The sequence below is a fragment of the Electrona antarctica genome (genome assembly GCF_951216825.1).
Source record: "Electrona antarctica genome assembly, chromosome: 19".
In the NCBI taxonomy this organism is placed as follows: domain Eukaryota; kingdom Metazoa; phylum Chordata; class Actinopteri; order Myctophiformes; family Myctophidae; genus Electrona; species Electrona antarctica.
Window position 1 is genome coordinate 25,445,731 of NC_136800.1, and position 23,226 is coordinate 25,468,956.

A 23,226-nucleotide genomic window follows, 5' to 3' on the forward strand; every position below is an offset into this window, starting at 1 on the left:
GTGGAAAACTGTTCGTCCCGTTGTTTGAATAACTGTGTTCCTGTGAGGTTTGGGACGAGCTGGGGCATGTTGTCGTGCGTGCGTGCGCGCATGTGCGTGTGCGTGTGTGTGTGTGAGTGTGTGAGAGAACTGCTGTAATGACAGGACACAACATAGTGCTGTCTGATGCTCAGGCATACACACCATTGGTTCCATAATTCAGTGGTTCTCAATGGGGTCCTTGAGGGGGTTCTCCAGCAAATAAGTTTAAATCACTTTAACCCCTGTATACAACTATACATTTGAAAATAGCCTGTAGATCTTGTAGATTCTTAAAGGCATTATATAAATGCTTCATTTACTGTATGTTGTAGTATGTTGACGTGTACAGTACAGACGGTCATGTGCAGTTCTTAAGCTCCTGCTGTACGTTTTAGACGTTCAGTTTGTGCGTAAATTGACTTCAATTCATTCATCTCAACTGGATGACCTTGACCTCCCACCTCCTACATCTCACAGGAAAAAAACTCCCGAACACACACTCCTGTCTTGACATGGCCTGGCTGTCTCCTCTCCCCCACCCCTCTCTCCATCTCTCCCTCCCTCCCTCTCTACCTCCCTATGTCTTTCTCTCTCTGTGTCAACCAGCCCAGAGGAAGCACATTCCATCCAGTCCTGTCTGACTTCCCCTCCCCCTCCTCACACTAGTGTCTTCACTGCTATTTTACTACTACTACTCTTAGTACAACCATCCATCTATCACTATTTATTACAACTATCTACTACTACTAGGGCTTCTAGATTTTCTACTACTACTAGGGCTTCTAGAAAATAGCAGATCTACAAGCTCACAATGCGTCACATAGCGACATATTGTGAGCTTGTAGATCTGCTATTTTCACTACAGTAGTTTGTGCCCCACGGAGGTATTTCTCTTTTGGGTCTTGCGCTAAAAGTTTCTGTGGCCCAGTTTATTTAATATTACTGCTAGTCGTCTACTACTACTACTACAACTAGCACTACTGCTGCTGCTGCTACCTCTACTACTATCACTTCTACTACTATATAGGACCTGACTATACAATACTATTTCAAGTATGCAGGTGTTCTTTTCATTTGAAAGCCCCTCTGACAGGGTGTGAAGGGGCTCAGAGCTTCACAATGGCAGATTAGACCTGCCTCAACCACACTCACTTAATTAAACTGGACCACGGCAGATTAGACCTTCTATGAATGAGCGTGATTAAAATATTTGTAGAAAATACTTTTCTTCCTGCCCAAATGCATCGCATCTAGACAAAGACACCCTCCGCTCTCTCCTGTCCAGTGTTGTTCATGCCGCAGTGTGTCTACGTATGGTAGTGCACCTCTTTCTCCTCCTCCTAGCTGTGCCTTGGGCTGGCTCTTACAGAGTCCGTTTGCTTGCTACCAGTTCCGTGTGTCTTGACACTGTGCTCTGCTAGCCTCATCCTTCTCTCTCTGACCTTGTCTGTGACCTTTGGAAGCCCTCCAAGAAGAGGTCCACGATTCTAAATTCTTATGTGGTCCCCCCATGTGACATAAAGCCACAACTACAATATATACTGTAACATCTTTAAGAGTCACTAAAAACATGACTTATTTTTACAGAATAGACTACAGATGAATACGTTATTCATCTGGTTAGGATGCATCTGGTTAGGATGCCTCTCGAGTGTCCCTAGGGAGGTCCTCAGTGCACGCCCCACTGGAAGGAGACCCCCGGGCAAACCAAGGATGAGATAGAGGAATTATATTTCCAAAATCTGCCAGGAATGCCTCAGGATCCCCCGGAATGAAGTTACTAATATTTATGTGGGAAGGGAAGTCTGGAGCTCTCTGGTGGAGCTGTTGCCCCCACAACCCGACTACGGATAAGCAGTTGAAAATGGATGGATGGATGGATGGATGAATACGTTAAATAAGTTGTTAGACAATGTGCTGCCTTGTGCTGGTTTCATCTAGGACAAGCACAGTGTGTCTTTCCTGTGCATCATTAGGGAATTGCTCCTATTTATGTCAATATCCTGTTGCATTCTTGGCTGGAAATCTGTCATCTCATTCTCTACAGTGTCATCTTTAGCTAATGTATTCAAGAGGTTTTAGATCCCACACAACATACAGCTCTTAGAACCAGGAGTTGTTCTTGTTACATGTAGATGCATTATTTCATTCCTCACTTACATTCTTTCATACATTTTTGTACATTTGATTTTTTATTTTATTTGATAAGTTGCACAATAGACTGGGTACACAGTACTGTCACACCATTTATTTATATAGGATATTTGATCCATTATTTGGCAGAACGGTGATAACACTGATATCACACTACCATTCTTGTGCAATGTGCACAGTTTATGCGTATTTTCTGTTATTTATCATTCCTATTCTTATTCTTTATTTGAGGTAATTTTGTATGAATAATTTCACCCTGTCCTTAGAATACCCAGTGTAAACTTGTGAAACATTTGTTACAGACATTTACGTGCATTTTGTCCACCATGCTAAAGGCACAACGTTAATGGAACCAGTATATTGACTCTGCAAACGACCTCATATGGCCTAAACCCCTAAACTCCCTGTCATAATATCCACTGTAAAGTGTAAACTTGTAATGTGTAAGGAGCATCCTCCTGTAACCCAATGAATTAGCCTGCTGTCTGACAGCTGTCATTGTTGATAGAATCACCAGTCTGACGCTTTTTGATTTAAATCGGTTGACTGACAGGTATCATGCAAATGAATTGAATGAATGACTACCAACCGGAAGTGATGCCCATAATTTGCGCACTCTCGTCTCCCCATTAAGCGTCCTAGGACACTTGTGGATAGAGAACATGTTTGATATATCAGTGTCCTCCACAGAACAGAGTCTCTACAGACTAGTCTTTCTTTGTCTCAGCTCCCAACTGTGAAATTCTTGTGCTTCTCAATAAAGCATTTGTTCTAAAAGAAGACGCTGAATTCCCCTTGGGAGCATTCTGATGGACGGACCAGGCCGAGAACCATGATGTCCATTCAACAATTACGGAATAGACTGGTTAAAACTACGGAATAGACTGGTTAAAACTACGGAATAGACTGGTTAAAACTACTGAATAGACTGGTTAAATTACTGAATGGTTTCCTGCAGCACTGTAACAGTAGACTGCTGGTGTTCTGCAGCAGCAGATGGATGGCATTGTGTCAACTGTGCTAACATGACACAATGGTAATGGAACCAGTACATTGTCTCTGTCGGTTGCAAACCTCATATTGTGTGTGTGTGTGTGTGTGTGTGTGTGTGTGTGTGTGTGTGTGTGTGTGTGTGTGTGTGTGTGTGTGTGTGTGTGTGTGTGTGTGTGTGTGTGTGTGTGTGTGTGTGTGTGTGTGTGTGTGTGTGTGTGTGTGTGTGTGTGTGTGTGTGTGTGTGTGTGTGTGTGTGTGTGTGTGTGTGTGTGTGTGTGTGTGTGTGTGTGTGTGTGTGTGTGTGAAGTGGACATTGTAGGTCCTCATAAGAAAAAATGATGTTATAGGGTTAAAAGGGTTTTAGTGTTAGGCTTCCAATTGGGAAAGTTAGGATTAGACATTCAGAGGTTAGGTTATACTCACAAAGGGTCACGCATTGTGAGCTTGTAGAGCTGCTATTTTCGCTTTAGCCTTGGGGTTAAAAATGGTGGTCCTCAAAGGTACAGCAATGTAAACGTATTTTTGCGTGCATGTGGTGTGTGTGTGCGTCACGTGCATGTGCACGTGCTCAGATGAGATGTGAATGACAGACTCTGTCCCCTCTCTTCACACAGCTCTGTGTGTCGGAGCTTTGATCTCACAAGGCTGGAAGCTTCCGGCCTGAAAAATGACCCCAATGCTGCAGTCTCTTAACCACTTAAACCCTATATACTTCACTGACCCCAGTTCCCCAGGGCTTCATACTAGCTCCGCTCCTTTTTCCCCTTGACACCAAAATCAACTTTGGTGCTCATCTAAGAGCTTGTAAATCAGCTATTTTAGGTGTATTTGAAAATCGATTATTTTATTAAAATAAAAAATGGACAAATTAATATCCGTGACCAATGCTGACCATATTTTTGTACTTGAGAATATGAGCATTGGTTAAAGATGAGAGGTGCAAAGATGTTTGTTTGACGAGAAGTTAATTTCCAATTTCATACCATGTTTTATTAGTTCAGTCTTTTCTTAGAACTTGTACTTTGAAAGAGATTATAATCCATGTCAGTTCAACTCAGTTGGACGATCGCCATCTTTATAATTCTTTACAAACAGGGTTCACACCCAGCTGTAAAGATAAAACATACCGTTTGATATTAACACAGTCACACACACACACACACACACACACACACACACACACACACACACACACACACACACACACACCTCCTCAGTGGCTTGACCAATTGATCTGAACTTGCACACCAGCATATGACAAAGGCAATTTTGAACGTTTCCCCCAAATTTAAGCCCCCCCTTTTTGTGTGAAGGGTCCTTGCAGACTCTGTGAGACTGGAGGCAACCAATCCATAGCCAGTGTCTCCAAGGAACTGCACCGTTCTATTTATTCTTCTGTCGCCATTTTTAATCCTGAACCTTAAAGCGTGCCGTGAATTATACTTTTTTACGTGTTAAAGATGGCAAGCTCACAAGTGTAGCTAGCTGTTTATTGTATGTCAGTGATGGTGGAGCACAACTAGTGCATAAATCAGACATGACCCTAACACACCTAACCTCAACCTGAATCTTTTCCTAATTGTGAGCTTAACTAAGCTTAAGGAAATTAATACTATACAAGTATAGAAATAGAAGTGTGCACACACGCAGAGCTGCAGAGTGTGTGTCATTGTTTCCTGTATGACACGCACACATCAACATGACTTCACCTATATTTGCATTGGGCATGGATCCATGTCTGGGCCTCTTGTTTTAGCAGCACCTTGTTTACACAGCGAATTCCAAGCCAGTACAAACACCCCCACCCCCCACCCCACCCATACCCCCACCCTGTGGAGAGATGGTGTCACGGTGTCGATTCTGTCAGGGTTCTGTACAACACACCAACTTGCTCAGACATGACAAATATGTTTAACATAACATGAGACCTCACAGAGCCTGGAATCCTATCCTACTACCATATTCATTCCATAACATTGTTCCTATGATTACATTACTGGTCTGCTACCATCACGTATTAAAGATGCACAATGAATCTCTTATCATATACTGTAGGTATCGGCCTTAATAATGCATCGCTATCGGACCATTATCAATATAATATTTCGGTTTCGGCCAATATTTTGTTTAATAATATTTATGTTTGAATGTGAAGCTGAAAATAGCTTTTTGTGACGATGAAGACTGCAGATTAAATCAGTGTTTTCTGGGCAAGCTTTCAAAGGTTTTTGCTATTGCGTTTGGCGCTATGCGTTCCTTACTGCTTGGCACCCCTCCCCACAAGTGAATCCAATGGTGTTGCTCCCCAGAAATCTACAAGAATCACGACATATTGTGATCTTGTACATAATCTGTTTTCGGTAAGCAACACCGTCTGTTAATAAATGAACATATCATTAGCCTACTGCCCTTCTGCGTTGATGTGTAACCATTAACCAAGTTGATGTCTGTTGTTGTCTTGACTCACTGTGGCTTGAGCTTGTTCAAAAGTTCAATTTATTAACACAACAGCTAGAAGGACTCCATGACACGCACTGTGAGCTTGTAGTTATCTTCAGCACACAACACTGGCATACTTCTAAGCATAAATTACCCTTTAGGATCTGATTCTTAACCCATTTAGACCTGTTGCAACCTATACGTCGTTATACCTTTCAATCCGGGAGCTACCTCTGTCTCATCAGTTGTTCCTATACATGTAGCAACAGAATTAGTTTTCTTTTTAATTGTTCATAAGAATTTTAAGATTTTCAGAAAACTTAGTTAAGGATTTAGAAGGCGTTTTTAGAATCGTCCTCAAGTCTAAATGGGCATCATTTGAAATGTGTAGTCGTTCATTGTGTGCTCAATATTTCTCATTATGTTCTGCAGGTAAGGCCTTCGACATCACGTACGTTCGCCTCAAGTTCCACACCAGCCGCCCGGAGAGCTTTGCCATCTACAAGCGGACCAGCGAGGACGCTCCCTGGGTTCCCTACCAGTACTACAGCGGCTCCTGTGAGAAGACCTACCAGAAGCAGAACCGAGGCTTCATCCGGACCGGCGAGGACGAGATGCAGGCTCTGTGCACGGACGAGTTCAGCGACATCTCTCCTCTGACCGGCGGCAACGTGGCCTTCTCCACCCTGGAGGGCAGGCCCAGCGCCTACAACTTTGACAACAGTCCGGTTCTACAGGTAAGAATGCATGACAATTCATTAATTTAGAACAGAGGTTTTCAGCCCTTTTTCATATCAAGTCCCATTTGTTTTATTCGGCATTCGAGCCAAGGACCACCATTTGATGAGATTTAGCCTCTCAGACCCAAAACAATATCACAATAAGTAATAAGTAATGCAGATGTTTAATGATAATCTAGCTCTTGAGAGCATAAAATTATTACATTTTTCACTTAAACAAGGCAACAACTTAAAACAGTCGACTGACTCAGCATTTTTTAAAGCCAAAGGTAGCGCGTTCCACAGTGTAGATCAGGAGGTCTGTACATGATATTTAGAACATTAGCATTGTGTGCAGGTGTGTGCATGTCCTTTTTTAGGAACATAGTTTAGCATCAGGTGTATAGATTAAAGAAAGTAGCAGCAGGTACAGGTCTTCTCCATCGCACGCACGTACACAGAGGTGTTTTTGCAGGGCTGATGTTATTGGATTATATTCTCATTTCCTCGCTGGACAGTGGACAATTTATTTGTATTGAAGGTAATCTCTGTGTGTTTGGAAACTGGGGGAAGGTTGTAAAGCATAGGAAAGGAAGGAAATGGGAGGAGAGAAGGGAGAAAAGGACAGAGGAAAGAAGGAGGGAGGAGAGGAGATCATACTGCAGCTGGTCAGTGTGAGTCTACCAAGTGTTGCAACATGTTGCTTGGTAACGCCCCCAGATTTCCCACTACACCACTGACTCTCTCTCTCTCTCTCTCACTCACACACACACACACACACACACACACACACACACACACACACACACACACACACACACACACACACACACACACACACACACACACACACGTCTGCTGCAACAGCTGGACCACTTTGCTATGGACTATCTCTCTCTCTCTTTCTCTGTTCCAACTGTTCTTGTCATCCTCTCTATCATCTCTCTCTTTTTACACTTTCCAGTTTCCACCACCTCTCTCCCCCCTTCCGTCCTCTCTGTTTCTCCCTCTCCGTGAACCACTCTCTCTCCCTCTCTCTGATATTATCGTGGTGTTGGCAGGAGTTTCCAGAACTCATGAAAACTGAGTTATGTTTTATGTTCATTGCTTTCCCCAGTGGGTTGGTCAGTGTAATAAACCAGTCGCACGGCTTTAACTGTTAATGCCGAGTCCAGTTTTAGATGTGCGAAGACATCCTGACCTTTCATGAACACCTGCTTCATTTATTGATAGTTGTGACATTTCTGAAGAACTGACTGAGTTTGTCAGTAAAATCACACCACTTAACACTTATTGTGCTAAGGACGTGTATACATGTACACGTCTTCTCAATTAAAACCGGGATGTGCCTTGGTGATATGAAACGGGTTCGCTGTAATCCACTTTTTGCCACCTCCCGTTGCTAGGCAACTCTTTGGTTGAAGATGAGAGAACACATTACGAAGATGAGAGAACACATTACCCCAGTTTTAGCCTCACTACATTGACTTCCAGTAGTTTTTAGGATTGATTTTAAAAATTATTTTATTGGTTTATAAAGCTTTAAATGGTCTTGCACCCTCTTACCTCCTCGACTGTCTACCTAGTTATGTCCCAGGCCGCCCTCTCAGGTCCGCCACTGCTGGCCTGCTTGAGGTGCCTAAAGGGATGGCAACTAAAAGACACGGTGAGGCAGCTTTCTGCTTCTATGGGCCAACAGCCTGGAATAAACTCCCCTTACAGCTTAGACAGGCACCCTCCGTAGCCATATTCAAAGCACAGCTCAAGACCCACCTCTTTACTTTTGCCTTTAGTTGAGTTTTTAAACCCGTTTGCTCTTACTGCCTTGCCTGTTTTACTGCCGTTTGTTTTGTTTTAGGTTTTTTTTTTTAAATCTTTGCTATTGCTTTATTGTAGTTTTATGCTCTTTGCTATTGTTTTTTATTGTCTTAAGGCTACTGTGTTTTTGCTTGCTTAACTGTTATTTTACGTTTGTGTTTTTATCTTCTTCTGCCCTGTAAAGCACTTTGCTTTGCATTTTATAACATGAAAGGTGCTATATAAATAAAGTTTATTATTATTATTATTATTCACTTGTTTTAAGGGCCAGCAAAACATATCTCTTAATCTACAGCGCTGTCCATGGTTTTGATCAGAACGCCGATGTTCTGACCTAATGTAACGCTTCTAAAGAGAGATCAGACGAGGTAGCGCGAGGTAGTAATGGAACATTATACAGAGAACATGATGTGCAGTTGTTGGAGGTTACTGGTCTCCCTACTCTTCCTTTGAGACATGTGTCTAAATGGTAGGACAGCTACTGGTTGTCACTTGGTACTGCCTGAAGCTCATGAGCCCAATATCTTTGCTGGACAAACGAACGTTCCGTCTTGCCCGAGTGGTAGATATTTGACGTGGAAGGCCCGGGTTCAAATCCCAGGTGTTACCTTTGCAGTTACCCCTGTCAGTCTGATGAGGTGTAGTGAACCTTTAAATGCTAATATTTAGGCTTTTCATTGTGCGAGAATTAGTGTTGTGTCTTTCACCACTTTGAAGTGAACCCCAGCATTCGGAATTAGGGGAAAAACCATTCGATTAGCCGATCTACAAGGTTAGAACGCTTTTTCAGTGAAGATGTTTAATGTAGAGAGAAAACAGAAACTACAATAGACTAGTATGGAGTCCTGAGGGACTCCGCTCAACGCATGGGGTTTGCCAGCAGTCAGTCAGTCAGTCAGTCAGTCAGTCAGTCAGTGGGATGTGTGTGTTGTGACTCTTCTCTCTCCCAAACGAACACTTTTAGCCCCTGCGGCCCCATGCTGCCTTATTTGACTAGTTGGAACACTGCTATTTATACCTCTGACCCCAAACCAGCGTCACACGGCCTGGGATGGCTGGGTTGATGCTCTCTGGCATTCTGTCTGTCTGTATGTATGTCTGTGTCTGTCTGTGGCTTGGATAAGGACCTGGTCAGACACCTGGGTGAGGAATGGTCTAATCTTTGAGATGAGAAGATTTCGTTCCCAAACCCTTTTGTGATGTGATGTCTTCCCGGGACCCAAACTAGTGAAAATAGGCAGTCTACAAGGCAGCTCACAACACTTTGCATCGTGACACCTTGTGAACGTGTGAGCTTGCCGCTATTTCTGCTATTCTTCGAAAATGTTTGAAAATATGAAAATTAACATTTTTTTCAACCTGGAAACGATTATGACGATAATGCAAAAATGATTGTGATTGTCAGATATTTGTGATTAGGCCATTATGTAATAATTGTGACGGGCCTAACTCTGATATCACCGTTACAGTAACAGCTATGTGTTACTCTTGACAGGCGGCTGCTATACATATGTCAGGGCAGATTATCAGGCATATCCTGGACCCTGCCTGGCTGGTAGTAAAAAAATATTGTATTTGTATTTTTATATTTATCTACTATAAGCCAAAACATTAAGTTTGTTGTTTGGAGCAGTGGTTCTCAAACTGTGGGCCGGTAGCTGATTAGCTTGATGTGCAACATTGTTTTCTCACTCAACAGTAAACAAACCAACGTACAGTATAGGCACATTTAAGGACTTTTAAGGCCTTTTAAAAACCACTAAAATAGAAAAAAGAGGGGGGGAAACAAATACAGTAAACACATTTTACTATAAAAAATGTCAACACTGGCCAAGTTGTCAAATTACCCAAGAAAGAGGCAATAATTGTGAAAATAACCAATCTACAAGATCACAACGCCTCCAACAATATTTTCAGTGGAACCGAGTCAAACTAAATGTAATGCCTCAACTCCTACAATGCCAAGTGCTTGTCAGGGTGGGGGGGTTCCTCTGCCTCAGTCATGACTTCACCGGAACTCCCCTGGGTTCCTTGTTCAAATGTGATTATTTTGGGGAGTCGTTATTTTGGGGAGCTGAGTGCCCAGGACAACAGACTCTAGGCCTGTCACATTAAGACAGACAGGTGCACATAATCCGTAATCACTGAATAATTTGAGGTGACAATTATTTTGCACAATTGTCATAATCGAATCCATGTTGAAAAATGTTCATACATTTTCAAACTGATCTACAAGCAGAGAGATAGACCATGGCAGTTGAAGCCAGGTCATTTAAACCTTTCTTTACCAAGCCTAAAATCCTAACGGAAAATGAATGATCCTCGGTCGCAAATAATTGCGATTAGACCCCTGATTTAGGGACAAATGGCATTCATAAAATCAATGTCCTAAAATAGTAGTATTAAGTATAATTGCGAACGAAGTGATTGCGAACGAACAACGAAGTGAGCAATTACTATAGAAGCCGGCCTAGCTTGTCTGTGTCAGACTGCCACAACAGCTTTGTTCGCTTCCCGTGTCTTACTTAATAATACTGTGTGTGTGTGTTTTTCAGGAATGGGTGACAGCCACGGACATCAGGGTGACTCTGAACAGACTGAACACGTTTGGAGACGAGGTCTTCAACGATCCCAAGGTCCTCCAGTCCTACTACTACGCTATCTCTGACTTTGCTGTGGGAGGGAGGTGAGACACGCCCCTACTGGAACCACTGTGTTGTCTGACTGTCTCTCTCTCCCCTCTATTTCTCTCTTGGGGGTGCAACAGTTGATCAAGTGAATCGATTTCATTGATCATTATATAGGTTTAAATAGGTATAAAAAAAAATGCAGATCTTATCTCAATGCGACACATTGTAGATCTTGTTTTATTTTATGTATTTAGTTTGTACGACAATGTATAAAATGGGGGCTTAAACGTGTTTAATCAGACTAATCAATTAGTTGATTATGAAAGATCTATTACTTTTTACCCACTCACAAATAATCCCTCAAAAGACTTCATTCATAGAATATTCACTAAAAAGATAATTGATTGTTGCAGCCTCTCTCTCTCTCTCTCTCTCTCTCTCTCTCTCTCTCTCCCCTCTCTCTAACATGGAGCAGATTTCCATTACAGGCCTACATTCCTAACATTCCTGTCAGAGTTACCCCCCCCACGCCTCCCAGCTGTTAGACTTCCCCTGAGAGGGTTCAGGGTTCACTCCGGAGGACCAGTACAACCACAGTCTGTTACTGTTCTGCTTAACCCGAACTAGCCTTTCCCACCGGATCGCAGTAACTTGGCGACGCCCCCGTCTGTGACGCACACGGAACTGCCTCTCACATGAGCAAACCACGTTAAATAACACCCCAAATGGCCTACAATACCAGATGCCCCCGTGGCTTGAAGCGTTAAGCGATAGACTTTACATTCCTAGCGCCTCGGGATCGAATCCCTCTCCCTACACTGCTTATTTATCTAAAATGTGTCACAAATTATTTTATTGGGATTAAGGTTAATTTTAGGTATAGTTTTTGTCACTCCAGCGAGGCGGACCACTCGGCCCACTTGGTGAGAACAGACTACAGCAGTATTTAGGAAATAACTGTTACAACGACGGAGGCGCGCTGTCTATCAGTCGCAGACATGAGCAACGAGAGGCACTGCAGAGCGAGCCGCCATGCCGAACGTTGTGAACTCAGCTAGAGCCGACTCGGCGCCATTTGAGTAATGTACCACTACCAATAGGGACAGAATTGTAAATGATATCCCTCCCCGCAGTGCCAACTTCAAGCACTATTTTTCTACCACAGAGGAAAGACGGGCAGTGCTATCCTCCTGGAATGTGACGCATGACTAAGGGTGAAGCAGTTCCATGTGCGTCACAGAAGGGGGCATCAACAATTTATTACCATCCGGCAGGAAACGCAGGCTGCTTACTGGTCACTGGAAGCTAACCAGTACAACCACAGTCTAATACTGTTATACTGGGAGCTGACCAGTACAACCACAGTCTAATACTGTTATACTGGGAGCTGACCAGTACAACCACAGTCTAATACTGTTGTACTGGGAGCTGACCAGTACAACCACAGTCTAATACTGTTATACTGGGAGCTGACCAGTACAACCACAGTCTAATACTGTTATACTGGGAGCTGACCAGTACAACCACAGTCTAATACTGTTGTACTGGGAGCTGACCAGTACAACCACAGTCTGTTATTGTTGCACTGGGAGCAGACAAGTACAACCACAGTGAGTCTAATCCTGTTGTACTGGGAGCTGACCAGTACAACCACAGTCTAATACTGGGAGCTGACCAGTACAACCACAGTCTAATGCTGTTGTACTGGGAGCTGACCAGTACAACCACAGTCTGTTATTGTTGCACTGGGAGTTGACCAGTACAACCACAGTCTAATACTGTTGTATTGGTACCTGACCAGTACAACCACAGTCTAATACTGTTGTATTGGTACCTGACTAGTACAACCACAGTGAGTCTAATCCTGTTGTACTGGGAGCTGACCAGTACAACCACAGTCTAATGCTGTTGTACTGGGAGCTGACCAGTACAACCACAGTCTAATGCTGTTGTACTGGGAGCTGACCAGTACAACCACAGTCTAATACTGTTATACTGGGAGCTGACCAGTACAACCACAGTCTAATGCTGTTGTACTGGGAGCTGACCAGTACAACCACAGTCTGTTATTGTTGCACTGGGAGTTGACCAGTACAACCACAGTCTAATACTGTTGTATTGGTACCTGACCAGTACAACCACAGTGAGTCTAATCCTGTTGTACTGGGAGCTGACCAGTACAACTTAGTACAATGTACTACGTTTCAGGAAATTAAAAATGAACCTGTCAATGATCCAATTAATTTGAATTGATTCAATGTTTACCATTGATTCACACACTTCACCTTCTTCACCACTGTCAGTATCACATTAACATTTTTCCCCAAAAATAAGAGCAATGAGAAGCTCACAAAGTGTTGCATAGATCGGCTATTTTCACAAATTTTGGGAGACACTGTCATACGATGAAAAAACATAAAAAGTTGGACTAGTAAGATTTGAGGTTTCTCCCTAAAAGAGATGGTAATTATGTTATGCAACCCTACTTTACCTCAATGCTCATCCTAGCCTGATGTGTGTGTGTGTGTGTGTGTGTGTGTGTGTGTGTGTGTGTGTGTGTGTGTGTGTGTGTGTGTGTGTGTGTGTGTGTGTGTGTGTGTGTGTGTGTGTGTGTGTGTGTGTGTGTGTGTGTGTGTGTGTGTGTGTGTGTGTGTGTGTGTGTGTGCGCGCGCACATAGGTGTAAGTGTAACGGCCATGCCAGTGAGTGTGTGAAGAACGAGGGTCATGTAAAGAAGTGTAACTGTAAACACAACACGGAGGGAGACGACTGCAGCCGCTGTCAACCATTTTACAACGACCGACCATGGAGGAGAGCCACCGCTGAGAACCCCAACGAATGCTTACGTACGTATACAATTCAATAGCTGTAAATGGTGTATTTTTATAGCGCTTTACAGCTTTAGATTGTGCATTCCATTCACACACACATCCAGCCACTGCAGACAACCCTAACGAATGTCTAACCAATAAGACCGGGAAAGCCTAGAGACGTTGTTATGCCGTTTAAAACCGGGAAAGCATCTGTTATTTTAGATGTTGCTAACAGGATTTGAAATGAATGACGCAACACTAATGAAAGCACAACTACAAAACTATACACTACCTTAACCAATGTAATGATACACAACTACGCTACACAACACAACTGCACAATCCCCATATCTCTCTTTCTCTTGAGAGAGATGGAGACAGATTGATAGAGGGAAAAACTGCGGCAGTTGAAGACATATCAGTGGAAAGAATGTGATTTTGAAATATCTGTCAGTGTGAGATATAGTTTACACCGTTGCACAATATAAACTGATGTAAGATCAGTTTACTGTTGCGTGATACAAATGTATCCGGATCGGTCAAATAAACAACATGAAATAGTTGGAGCGTGTATATAGTCGCTGATCCTGGAGAACACTGGCTTTATCAAACATGCATTTGAAAAAAAAAATCCTGGCAAGTCAGACATCCACAGCCGAGCACAGATGCATGACTAACTGGATTGAGAGGCCAACTCCCTCACTGCTAATCCTCTTCCTAAGACCAACGTCTGGAAACATTACACCAGGACCGCACATACACACTATATTATTAGCTATTGTTCTAGCCATTATTTTTCCCATTAATCTCTAGGACATTTTCCGACATCAGAAGGAGAATGTATTTGACCACTTAAGCCCCTATTGTATACTTAATCGTACAACAGTGTCGTGTGAAAATAGCTGTTCTTCAAGCTCTCGTGATGCGATGGATTTTGAGCTTACAGATCAGCTGTTTTAACTTCTTCTACTTAAAATCTTCGTAATTTCACACTTTATTTAAATAATAATAAATACTTTTTTTCCATGATCGATTAGTTGGATTAACTGTTGCACTTCCGTTCTGTGGTGCATGTTATGTGAAAGTTATCGTGTTAGTCTGTTCCACACACTAAACAACATTCCTGCTGTTAACCACTGAGGAATTTCTGATTATGAAATATACCCAAACAATAATATTTAAACAAGTTGATATTCATAACAAACTATTAAGTGTGTGTGTGTGTGTGTGTGTGTGTGTGTGTGTGTGTGTGTGTGTGTGTGTGTGTGTGTGTGTGTGTGTGTGTGTGTGTGTGTGTGTGTGTGTGTGTGTGTGTGTGTGTGTGTGTGTGTGTGTGTGTGTGTGTACAGCCTGCAACTGTAGCGGGAAGAGTTTGGAGTGTTACTTCGACGCAGAGCTGTACCGCGCCACAGGTCACGGAGGTCACTGCCGGAACTGTGCCGACAACACCGACGGACGCAACTGTGAGCGCTGCCTCGACAACTACTACCGGGACGGTCGAGAGCAGACAGGGGGGCGATGCCAGCCATGTGGATGCAACTCTGTCGGTAAGGACCCCCACTATGATATGCATTGCAGATTGCACCATGTTTACCACTCAGTTTAGTATGCATTCGGCCACGGACCCCATAACTCTGAAATGGTACAAATGGTTCCTGGTTCCATTTGTAGACTCGCCGTTACCAACTATTTAGCTGGAGATCCGCTGGAACCCCCTTAAGGACCCCCTTAAGGACCCCACTTTGAGAGACCACTGTATTTGACCATGGACCCTCAGTTTGATGTTTATTTCTATTTTTATCTGGGACTAGGGGACCCTAATCTACACTGTAAAGTCAACGGTAAATGACAATAAAAGATGTATCTACTATGTATCTGTGGTGGTAACCTCTCCTCTTGTCCTCTCAGGGTCTCAGAGTACACAGTGTGACAACACTGGGAGGTGTAGCTGCAAACCAGGAGTGACGGGAGATAAATGTGACCGCTGTCAGCCAGGATTTCACACTCTGACTGAGGCTGGCTGCAGGTAATTGTTTTTGATCAATCTCTAACTGAGAGAGTGTTCAGATGGATCATTTGTACACTCTCAGTGTTAACACAAGAATTTACTGTATGGTTTGCACCTAATCTCACTCTTTGATCTCTCTCTCTCTCTCTCTCTCTCTCTCTCTCTCTCTCTCTCTCTCTCTCTGTGTCTCTCCCTCTCTCTGTCTGTGTCTCTCCTCTCTCTACAGGGCATGTTCATGCAATCCATCAGGCAGTACTCAGGAGTGTGACGTTCAGACTGGAAGATGTCAATGTAAAGAAAACGTAGAAGGTTTCAGCTGTGACGGGTACATGCGCGCGCACACACACACACACACACACACACACACACACACACACACACACACACACACACACACACACACGTACCTACTCCTGGCTGTGAGCAGAACACCTATCTCAGAACTGTCAGCCGAACCCAGTGGTGTGTATTGCAAATAAATGGTAGCCTGTAGCGTTGGACCTTCATGTCGCTGGCTTCCATTGACAAGGAATGGTAGCCTGTAGCTTTGTATGTTCATGTCGCTGGCTTCATCTTAAATTAATGGTAGCCTGGAGCTTTTTAGCTGCCAGTGTGAACAGCATTTCACTCGACACAACCGATGCACCAGCAGAACCCTGAACTTCTCCATGACACAGATTAGTGGAATGCCCACAAATCCAAGCTGTTCCAACAGCCGCATGATAAGAAAGAATAAAAAGATAACGTCAGAAGGCAGGGTATACTGTATCTGCACTCGGCAGGAGTTTTATTTCTTATCCCAAATGGATTTAATAACATGTTTGTTAACTTGTTATGTCCTCCATAAAGATCCGTCTGAATAGCAGCTGAACCTAATTATAACCATCTATTAGTTGAGTTGTAACGGGTTCCTTTTACAGTACCCATGTTGTACTGTTGTATTTTACCTAATTATAACCATCTATTAGTTGAGTTGTAACAGGTTCCTTTTACAGTACCCATGTTGTACTGTTGTATTTTACAGTACCCATGTTGTACTGTTGTATTTTACAGTACCCATGTTGTACTGTTGTATTTTACAGTACCCATGTTGTACTGTTGTATTTTACAGTACCCATGTTGTACTGTTGTATTTTACTTGTCTATACATGGCAAGCACATGGCATTCAGTTTACACACATTTTACACTCCAAGGATCATGATGGAAATAAGCTCTCAGGCGTTTTGTGTTTTCTCCTTTTGTAAGATATGTACAAATATTCTGGTCATTTTTATAAATAAAATGGATCGCACATCAACCAGAAGATGTGACATAGACGTAGATATTTACCATGTTCTATGTCATCACATGCAACATAGAGCCACACTGGGATAGCAAACCTGAGCTGGACATTTGATGGAATGCATTGTCAATGAGAGCCAGCCGGACAAACAAACACTATTTTTGAATGATATAATGTTCTTTTCTGTTTTCATGTGTACAGTAGATAATTCATTTATTTTTATACTGCTGGGTAGTATTTGCTCTGGCAGATTAGTCAGGTTACTAAGCTTAGAAACCTACTCTGTGCTCTGTAGATACCTCATTGAAATTAGAAAACTCAACGGACAACCGCAAGAGATCACAAAACAACGTGTGACCTGTCTTCTTTTAGTTTCCCCAACCGATTTATTGTTTAGCAACAGTCATAATCTTGTCCACTCTGCTCTCATTGGCTTCAATGAATTCCATCAAACAGTGGGCTCCAGTTTGACTCCCTGTGTGACAAATCTCATCAAAGTGAATGGATAGCCGCTGAACAAGAAGTGATGACGTCTAAATTGTTGACAATGCTGACAATATTCATAATATTACAACAGGAACTCCCCATCTGCTGGATGGACCTGTTAAATTAATTGCTGTTTAGTGTTAATTGTGTAGCTCACAGCAGTGGAGCCAGCCTCATATTTCACTGTCGGTAAACACACACACACTAGAATTCCCCTGTCTATCCCCCTCTGTCTATTTGTGTCCGTCTTGATCAGCTGTCTTTCTCTTCCTGTCAGTGACGCTCACCACCTCTATTTCCTTCTCACACACGCACGCACGCACGCACGCGCACACACACACGCTCACTCTCTTATTCATTGCTATTAGTGTAAATTGTGTAGCTCAGAGCCATGATGACATGTGACGACATATTTTCAGATAAGGGTCAGGGTAATTGCATTACAATACAATTTTGGGAGTACTTGACATGAAAAAGTTTGAGCACCCCAAACATATAGAAAAGGTTTTCAGAAAACTGTCAGGATTTCGAAGACATTTGTAGAATCTGGTCTCGGGTCTTAATGTGGCCCGGAAAGGGAAGTCTGGTATGCTTAGTTGTAACTGTTAACTTGAGCACGCACACGCACTCTACAGGGACCTCAACTCAACACACACACACACACACACACACACACACACACACACTCTCAACATGGGCCTGGATCACATGCAATTGCATGTCTCTGTCAGTACCAGCTGTTATTATGTCTATAGGATCTGTATATTATCTGTCAGCACACTTTAATTAACCCTGAAACCATGCATGTACACGCAGTCACGCACGCACGCACAGACAGAGAAACCTCATCGGACATCAGACACGCCATCATGGACGTGGAGTCGACCTAACATGAAGCATGAAAAACTTCAATACTTTCATTAAAGAATATACAGAATATACACCCGACGGTGACGAAATAGTTACTGTTCAGGAAATTGAAAAGAGAACCTGTGTTCCAATGGATCTGCCGGTAATGTAGTTATTTAGTTACAGGCTGTATTTGGTCATGACATAGCCCAGGCATTTTACGATTTCTTCTCGAAGATTTATAAAACATATTTGTATAATTCATGCTTATTCCTTTTTCTGTCTCAACTACCCAACACTCATATTAGACACTGTTTTCTGCCTTAAACACTTAAAGCCCTATGATGTGAATAGCAAAGTTATCCCATTTTTTTTCGTTGTGTGCTGTTTACAGGTGTGTATTTTGTTGTGCGTTTGTCGTTTCCAGGTGTTGATCATGTTGTGTTGTTTTCCAGGTGTAAGCTGGGTTTCTTTAACCTGGACCCCCTGAACCCTCAGGGGTGTACTCCATGTTTCTGTTTCCAACACTCGTCGGTGTGTGACAGCGCCGAGGGATACAGCGTGCACACCATCTCCACACACTTTAATGCAGGTAACGTTAACCTTTAACACCATCTCCACACACTTTACTGCAGGTAACGTTAACCTTTAACACCATCTCCACACACTTTAATGCAGGTAACGTTAACCTTTAACACCATCTCCACACACTTTAATGCAGGTAACGTTAACCTTTTATAACACCTGTACACTGGATGAAATGGGTCATTCTTGGGTAATTTATCGACATCCCCCTTCAGTATGCTCTCTAGTGGCCATGGAGAGAACGTCAGTATGCTCTCTAGTGGCCATGGAGAGAACGACCCACAATGGCGTTCTGCCAGTAAACCCACAGCTTCACACGCCTTCACATTCATCCTTTCTGTGATCTTTTGTGGCCAGATGTAATTTCCTGGGGTCTAGTAGGACCAAAGTAAATAATAATAAAGACATTGCCATAACATTTTGTAAAGAAAAGACATATTTTGCATAATAACAATCATTTTTTTTTACCTTCTCTAATAACAACCTAAAACATGAACCTTGGTTGAAAAAAAACCCCAAAGTTGACAGTTGACAGGTTTTTGTGTGCGACTGTTCTCGTCCAATTCCGGTCCAAACCGGGGCCGTCTGGTCGTCCTATATATATATATATATATATATATATATATATATATATATATATATATATATATATGTGTATATATGTATATATATATACATATACATATATATATATACATATACATATACAATGCATGTCTAAGAGAATACGTGTGAGGACAAGCTTTTGTTCCCTCACAAAACTCATCTTAATGCGTGCCAGTGAGAACAGCTACATTCATTAGCATCAACATCAAACACACTCAACGTTAACGTTGGTGCGCTCAACGCCGGCGGTGGCGCGTTTGGTGCGTTACTGGGGATATACATTACATTCCCCATACATGAACCCATAAGTGACTAGTTTCATCCAGTGATACACAGTTTAAACTGTCTGTCTGTCTGTCTGACCCTTACAGAGGTATATTAACACTGAACATAACTGTGTGTGTGTGTGCAGATGATGAACAGTGGAGTGGTCAGCAGCGCGATGGTTCCAGTGTTCCGGTCCAGTATTCTCCCAGTGGTCAGGAGATCTCCCTCATCTCTGACGACTACTTCCCTATGTACTTCGTAGCTCCAGGTACACACACACACTCACTCCCAGGCAGAGCAACACACACACACACACACACACACACACACACACACACACACACACACACACACCATATAATTTATGGTTATATTGGTCAGGTCAGCAGTTCTGGCCGGGCGGTTCAACTGATTATTCGACAGCCTTCACACCAGGCACTGCACACCCTCGGGTCCTGTGTGATATGCACGTTATTTTTATAGTCGGATCAGTCAGATGGTTTTGGAGATGCGTGTCGGTTTGGGATCCGGAACTAGATCCGACATTGAGGAATCGGTTCCGTCACATTTGGAACCGTTTCCAGAACCGATCACACTGACTTAATGCCTGGTGGTTCTCAAACGTTGTAATTTGGACCACCATAACTCTGAGTTACAGACCTGTAAGAGCCCATTTGGAATCGTTCAAATTCTAAAGGATCCCAACCCAGATTAGATCTGTCTCAATTATTACATAATCGTTTAATCGATAAAAGTATTAAATATGTCAGTAATTTCTTTGTATACCGGTATTTAAATTACTTGTCATATCTGCCCTGTGCACATTTTGATTTAGAAGCCAATGAAGTGAAGTGCCAATGTTCAATGCCAAAAACACAATAAAATCATTAATCATAATGAATTAATCGGCAATCGGTAATCGTGACAGGCCTACCCCAGATTTTCTCTGACAACATCTGAACCCTCTCATCTCTTCTCGTGGATACAGAGAAGTTCCTCGGCGACCAGTTGCTGAGCTACGGTCAGAACCTGACGCTGAGCTTCCGCGTGGACCGTCGAGACACACGCCTGTCGGCCGAGGACCTGATCCTGGAGGGAGCCAATCACAGAGTGGCAGTGCCTCTCATCGCACAGGGCAACGCCTACCCCAGCGAGAACATGCAGACATACGTCTTCAGGTGGGTTCAGTGAGAGGGGTTCAGGTGGATTCGCTGCAGTTTTTGTTCTGGTTTGTGTGATGGTTTGTCCACAATTCCATGCTGTATTGATGTTTGTACCATGGGAGAGATAACAGGCAATTCTTCTACATTCTCTAATCGTGTGGAATTCTTGAAAATTAAGTAATGCAGATGTTTAAAATTAATGTAACTTTTCAGAGCATAAAATTAAACCAATTGGTTTAATTTTATGCTCTCGAGTTGTAGATCTATTAAGGGTCCATTTGGTTATCAACTGTCCATCATTTGGAGTGGACCACTGGTTGAAAACCATTAGTATAGACAAGAAAAAAGCGTTCTGTGTATGTACAGTACAAGAATAGAGGACTTAAGTGGTGAACAGAACAGTTTATTTGTGTGTTAATCTGCATTTGTTGTAGTGTAGTGTAGTGTATGTGTGGGTGTGTGTGTGGTGTGTTAAGTTTTTGTGGTGTGTGTGCGCCCCCTGCAGGCTTCATGACAGTACTGACTACCCCTGGAGACCAACCATCAGTCACTCTGACTTCCAGAAGCTGCTCCACAACCTGACCTCCATCAAGATCAGAGGAACTTACAGCGAGAAAAGTAAAGTATCCCCTCAAATAATACCAACAATTATACCAAGTAGAAGATCACAGACACCATGGTGTCAGTTTGTATATAAAGAGTGTTGTGGTTCTTTTGGGCCCAATAGAACTTAATGAAACCATGTCCACATAGTGTTTTTTGTTTTAGCTGTGTGGTAAAGACGTGCTGGAGTGCTCCTCTTCAAGCACCAACCATTTTTGGCATGTCGAGTTGAGAATAGTTCAACTTTTGCAGAGTAGCGCTGCTCCTCAATGTCACGTTTGAGCCTCCTGGCTGTGTCTGACAAAACAACCCACTAATTTATCAAGGCCATGTTTCACCGTTATTTAAGCCAAGTTATTTGTTCTAATAACGATAATGACACAATGTTTGAGATTTGAACATTCCAAGCGGTTAATGGGGGTTGTAGATGTAGAAACTAAAATGGAATCTCTCATTTTGTCACCCAGGTGCCGGTTACCTGGACGACGTGACCCTGATCTCTGCACGCCGGGGCCAGGGCGGGACCCCCGCCCGCTGGGTGGAGCAGTGTACCTGCCCCCAGGGATACGTTGGACAGCACTGTGAGCAATGCACCCTGGGATACCGGCGAGCCACACCCGCGCTGGGACCCTTCAGCTCCTGTGAGCCCTGCAACTGCAACGAACACAGCGACTCGTGTGACCCCAAGTCTGGTACGTAGACGACCCAATGTTTTCACAAACTTAGATGACCTACTTCCTCTTTGAGTTGACTACATTTTTACTCCATATAGATTAATATGTAACAATATTGATAGACTGGTAAACCGTCCCAATCACATGAATTCACATTATCATGTATCTCAGCCAGACCTTTTTGAAGAAGACGCATGATAATGTGCATTCACATAACGGGGATGGTTTAGCAGGCTAGCATATTGATTAAAAACACTAAGAAATTATAGCAACCTCAAATAAAAAGATAAAATGTATGGCAATAACGGACATAGGGATATTGCAGATTGTTTATCAAATGCAACTTTCTCGTCATCTTAGTTGATTAAAAAGGCGTAGGGTTATATTTGATTATCAAAGTGCCAGATATAAACATTATTGATCAGCTCAGGCTATCTATATATTTGTATACAGAAGTATGCATAGATGTGTTATTGTCTTGTTGTGAAATACTGAAGTTTGGAGTCCATTATAAATATGATGGGTAAAATTTGAAAAACTGTGGTTACAAGTGGCCTTGAAGTGGTCTTACAAAACAAAATAAATCATGTTTATTAATTGTAATGCGTTTGGTTGTTCTAAAAGGGGCGTGTCAGTGTAAGCACCACACCGCTGGGCTGAGCTGTGAGAGGTGTAAGGATGGTTACTATGGCGACGCCACCCAGGGGACAGCCAATGACTGCAAGCCGTGTCCCTGTCCTGCCGGAGCTACGTGTGCCGTGGTCCCCAAGACCAAAGAGGTGGTGTGTACCAACTGTCCCGCTGGAACTACAGGTACACACACACACACACACACACACACACACGTCAGTCCTGTATTTTGCTGGAATGTCCTTTTTATTTTAGCAAGCTATGTGCATTTAAGAAAAAGAAAAAAGAGTTAACCGGGCATTTCAAAACGGACCCCAATAAAGTACACAATTAGGTCTTCAGGTTTTTATTTAACCACAGGGGGTGAGTGGCGTTTCGACAAGCTATATTCCTCCGTGCTAAACTGTTTGAGTAGTCTATTTTGAAGTGCCCAGTTAACTTTTTGTTCAACTTGGTTGAAGCGTGATGGACTTCCATTTGCAAGTG

At 42.8% G+C, this 23,226-nt stretch overlaps 1 protein-coding gene across 2 annotated transcripts in view; it reads left to right on the forward strand.

Moving 5' to 3' along the window:
- The window catches only part of lamc1 (laminin, gamma 1), a 73,968-nt gene that overhangs the window by 41,790 nt on the left and 8,952 nt on the right, over positions 1-23,226 (forward strand). For both annotated transcript variants that reach the window (XM_079530430.1, XM_079530429.1), the window contains exons 2-13: positions 6,040-6,344; positions 10,700-10,830; positions 13,453-13,619; positions 14,936-15,133; positions 15,495-15,612; positions 15,821-15,919; positions 18,668-18,804; positions 19,816-19,938; positions 20,659-20,848; positions 21,339-21,451; positions 21,904-22,128; positions 22,735-22,923. In XM_079530430.1, the coding sequence (XP_079386556.1) occupies positions 6,040-6,344; positions 10,700-10,830; positions 13,453-13,619; positions 14,936-15,133; positions 15,495-15,612; positions 15,821-15,919; positions 18,668-18,804; positions 19,816-19,938; positions 20,659-20,848; positions 21,339-21,451; positions 21,904-22,128; positions 22,735-22,923 (1,995 nt within the window). The remainder of the gene's footprint in view (positions 1-6,039; positions 6,345-10,699; positions 10,831-13,452; positions 13,620-14,935; positions 15,134-15,494; positions 15,613-15,820; positions 15,920-18,667; positions 18,805-19,815; positions 19,939-20,658; positions 20,849-21,338; positions 21,452-21,903; positions 22,129-22,734; positions 22,924-23,226) is intronic.